Genomic DNA, 1,424 nt, shown 5'->3' on the forward strand with positions numbered 1-1,424 from the left:
GCCCCTGCCGCTGGCCCCCAGGTGAGGGGGGGTGGGGGGGCAAATAGCACCCACACCGGGCCCATCGTTCCCCCCCGTGTGGGCACTGGGAGTCCAGCCAGATGCACCCGAGGGCTGGGCCCGTGGTGGGGGGAAAGGGGCCGGACGGACCTGGGGGCTCGGTTCTCCCGGGGGCGGCGCAGGGCAGCGCCAACTCGCCCCGTGGTTCCCCTCCCCAGGTGCGTCGGGTGACCTGGACGAGGGCAGCATCCACTCCACCAGAGGTGAGCAACTCGGGGTGCAGGAGCATCCCCTGGGTGGGGGATTTGGGGTGTCCGGGGTCTCGCGGCGCCTGACCCCGCGGCCTCTCCCCCCAGCCGTCGCCCTGGCCGTGCTGCTGGCTCTGATGGCGGCCGTGCTGCTGGGCTCCGTGGTCGTCTTCTTCGCCAAGCTCTGCCGGAAGGGCCCCGAGTGCGCCGCCGGCCACGGCTGGAGCCCGCTGGACGACAAGGAACACCTGATGACCAGCTCCTACGTGCTCTGAGCTGCCCGCGGGGCGCTCTCCGCTCCGCCGCCTCCCCCCAACCCTCCTTCCCCGCGCCGCGACGGGGCCTCGGCTGCACCTGCTGTTTTACTTGTTCATTTTATCAGAATAATTAATGCAAACGAGTAGTGAAAGATGCGGGCACCCCCTATCCCTCCTTCCCCCGGGCTTCCCCCCTGTCAGGGGGCTGGGAGCAACAGCTGCCTGATTGCACCCCTGGAAATGGCCTTGGGCGCCTGGGCTGGTGGGGCAGGTGCCCCGGAGCGGGAGGCAGGGGATCGGCGTCACCTGGGAGCAGCTGGGCTGCGTGTGGGGCAGGCCCCAGCCCTGAAGAGAGGTGGGGGTGCAGGGGGCGGTGGACCCACCGTGGGCATGAGGGTTTCCCCCACGCCTGCCCCTTCCCCGTCTGCTCCCCCCTCGCTCCTGCCCCTTCCGCGCCTCCGCTCCTCCCTGCCAGGCGGTGCCGCCGCCCCGCGCCTGTCCAGTCTCTGCGACCGCCTGGGGTGGCTGTTAATTAACCGGGGGCTTCTTTGTCTTGATTCTTTTGTTTTGTTTTGTTTTTTTTACACTGAGAGAGTTTTTTTTCTGAATAAAGGTAGAAACCTGCCCCCGTCTCCCTCCCGCGCGGGCCGCTCCGGCGCTCGCTGAGCCAGGGGCCAACGGCAATCGAAGCTTTTTATTTACAGAAGGCGGCGGGCACCGGGGCAGGGCTCGGGCCCCGACACCCTTCGCCTCTGGCCCTGCGCCCCGTCCGTGCGTTGTGCCCAGCGCGCGTGGGCCGGCTCCCTGCAGATCTGCCGGAGCGGGCCCCGGCTTCGGCCTCTGCCCGTGGCAGGCTCGAACTCGGTGCTCGGGTTTTGCCACGGTGCCGGCAGGTTGGCATCAAGTGCCGCCGGTGGCT

General features: G+C 69.0%; 1 protein-coding gene across 1 annotated transcript in view; it reads left to right on the forward strand.

The window, feature by feature from the left end:
• The window catches only part of LOC102372748 (putative Kunitz-type serine protease inhibitor), a gene marked incomplete at its 5' end in the record, with an annotated part of 3,257 nt that extends 2,127 nt beyond the window's left edge, over positions 1-1,130 (forward strand). Inside the window, 3 exons of the mRNA XM_014523536.2 lie at positions 7-21; positions 219-263; positions 357-1,130. Coding sequence (XP_014379022.1) covers positions 7-21; positions 219-263; positions 357-523 — 227 coding nt within the window. The remainder of the gene's footprint in view (positions 1-6; positions 22-218; positions 264-356) is intronic.
• Positions 1,131-1,424: the final 294 nt, after the last annotated feature.

This window comes from Alligator sinensis, unplaced genomic scaffold (genome assembly GCF_000455745.1).
Source record: "Alligator sinensis unplaced genomic scaffold, ASM45574v1 scaffold1667_1, whole genome shotgun sequence".
In the NCBI taxonomy this organism is placed as follows: Eukaryota; Metazoa; Chordata; order Crocodylia; family Alligatoridae; genus Alligator; species Alligator sinensis.